The sequence below is a fragment of the Rhagoletis zephyria genome, unplaced genomic scaffold, assembly GCF_001687245.7.
Source record: "Rhagoletis zephyria isolate East Lansing unplaced genomic scaffold, Rhagoletis_zephyria_1.1 Rzeph_scaffold_53755, whole genome shotgun sequence".
In the NCBI taxonomy this organism is placed as follows: domain Eukaryota; kingdom Metazoa; phylum Arthropoda; class Insecta; order Diptera; family Tephritidae; genus Rhagoletis; species Rhagoletis zephyria.
Genome location: NW_016210808.1, coordinates 1 through 1,887, shown reverse-complemented (window position 1 = coordinate 1,887; position 1,887 = coordinate 1). Strand labels below are relative to the sequence as shown.

At 36.0% G+C, this 1,887-nt stretch overlaps 1 protein-coding gene across 1 annotated transcript; it reads right to left on the bottom strand.

Moving 5' to 3' along the window:
- Positions 1 to 353: 353 nt before the first annotated feature.
- LOC108356069 (circadian clock-controlled protein-like) lies at positions 354 to 1,604 on the bottom strand. The gene is made up of 5 exons (XM_017607202.1): positions 1,478 to 1,604; positions 1,288 to 1,380; positions 1,035 to 1,188; positions 835 to 968; positions 354 to 726 (listed from the first exon to the last, which is right to left on the bottom strand). Exons 1-5 carry the CDS (start codon positions 1,587 to 1,589, stop codon positions 416 to 418), a joined length of 804 nt encoding a protein of 267 aa, XP_017462691.1. The 5' UTR covers positions 1,590 to 1,604; the 3' UTR covers positions 354 to 415.
- Positions 1,605 to 1,887: the final 283 nt, after the last annotated feature.

The following is a 1,887-nucleotide window of genomic DNA, read 5'->3' as shown; positions in this document are numbered from 1 at the left end:
TATATTTTATGAAATATTTTACATACATTACTGTGATAAGCGATGTAAAGACTATGATAAGAAAAAGAATACTACTACATATACATGGCACAATAATAATTATTTCACCATGCTATATACGAGTACGTATATACATATGTATGTTGTATATTGGACTGTTTGAAAAATGCCCTTTTTTAACAACAATTTTTGGAATATTTTCGGGATAGACGCAGATAACTATTAATCAATTCAAATGCCCCCATAATAACACTTATTGAAGAAGAATCACAATAACAGTCGGAGGTTAACCGAAACCAAGGCACATTAAACAGGTAGTATCAGTAGTGTATGTACATACATACACATATGTAGTCACAAGTCACTTTAAATTTAACAGAATCCTATAGCAAATAAATTAGCGTTATCATCAAGATTATGGTAAATCATCCAAAAAGTAGGAGGCCGGTACATATCTCATAATCTTTTTATACCGGTCGAGTAAAATGGTATTAAAGGTTTGCGCAAAGGCCGGTCGCATGATTTCGAAAAGTTCACGCCAGTTATTATTGAAAAGATCGTGGGCACTATCCTCGAGCTCCTTGTTGTCGCCAAAGAGATTCGAAAAATGTATTTTAAAGCTGCCCACCTTGTCTATGTATGACGAAGCCGCAATAATATCCAGGAAATAGATTCCGTCGATTTGTATGAGATTTGCTTTGCAAGTCACGCGAAATTCGATATTTCCTATTTAAAGAAAAAAAAAGGAAAAATAATAACGAAGCGGTAAGTAATGGAAAATAAGTAAGTATTTAGAAAAAAATTATAAAAATTTAAAAAAGCGCTGCTACATACCAACATTGCTTTCAATCTTTCCCGCTCCATTCAAATTCAAAATCAAAATGCGCCCTTGCACCTTGTAATCGCCATCCATATGCACAGCAGGCGAAAGCAATTTGAACTCAATCGTGTAGTCCTTATCATTGACGCTAAACGGATATTTTTTCCTTTCATACACTAATCCAAAAATTTAAGATAATCGCTTATTTACTTACGACGTTTTCAAAACTTTTGTGTCGCTCATGCCGTACACCGTCACATTGGTCAGCTCCGCTTTTATGTCGGCCAAGTTGGGCGTTTGCTGTGACAGTCGCACGCGCTTCACATGGAATGGGTCAATTGAACTGAGTCCTTTCAATCCAGGCACACCTAAACACCAAAAACCAGCAGATAGACAATGTTTTGAGTATGTACTTTGAATGACAGCTGAACAGCAGTTATAGCTGCTGAGACCTTCCATCCACTTACCACTGCGCCAATTGGAGAACAAGTTTTCGAAGGCATTCGCCAGACATTTACCATTGTTGGCATCGTGCAAATGACATGTCTGCAGAAATGAAGCTGCAAAACGAAATTAAATCAAATTTTCTGGGTAAGCAGGCAATTTTGCATTTTTCAAGCATCTATGCAAGTTTTTGTTTTATCAGCAATTATTTACGTTTCTCTCTCAAGTATTCATGGCCACTGCTGACAAGTGCTGCAAGTTGACAACTGATTAAGGCGATGCGCGCAAAGTTTGCACTAAAGCTGAATTGGTGGAGCTGCTGCATAATTGCACTGCGATCTCGAACGTCTGTTTGCAAACTAAATACCAAAATATAAAAGTCATGCATTAAATTATAAATGGATATACATATATCTACATTCAGACATACATATATACATAATTTTAGTTTTGCAAACACAAATTATTATTTTGAATACTAACGAAGTCGAAGATCCACTTCAATATAATACAAACATATCAGTGATAAAATAAAATCACTGCAAAACAACTCCCTCAACACACTTTTCTGACTAGCACAACAATAAAGTCATAATGAACCACGCTGGTCCCGCCAACTACAT

Coding starts and splice junctions, on each gene's coding strand:
- LOC108356069 (XM_017607202.1), bottom strand. CDS start 1,589: ATGCAGCAGCTCCACCAATTCAGCTTTAGTGCAAACTTTGCGCGCATC. Junction 1,381..1,477: donor TGAATACTTGAGAGAGAAAC/GTAAATAATTGC, acceptor TTCGTTTTGCAG/CTTCATTTCTGCAGACATGT. Junction 969..1,034: donor ACAAAAGTTTTGAAAACGTC/GTAAGTAAATAA, acceptor ATATCCGTTTAG/CGTCAATGATAAGGACTACA.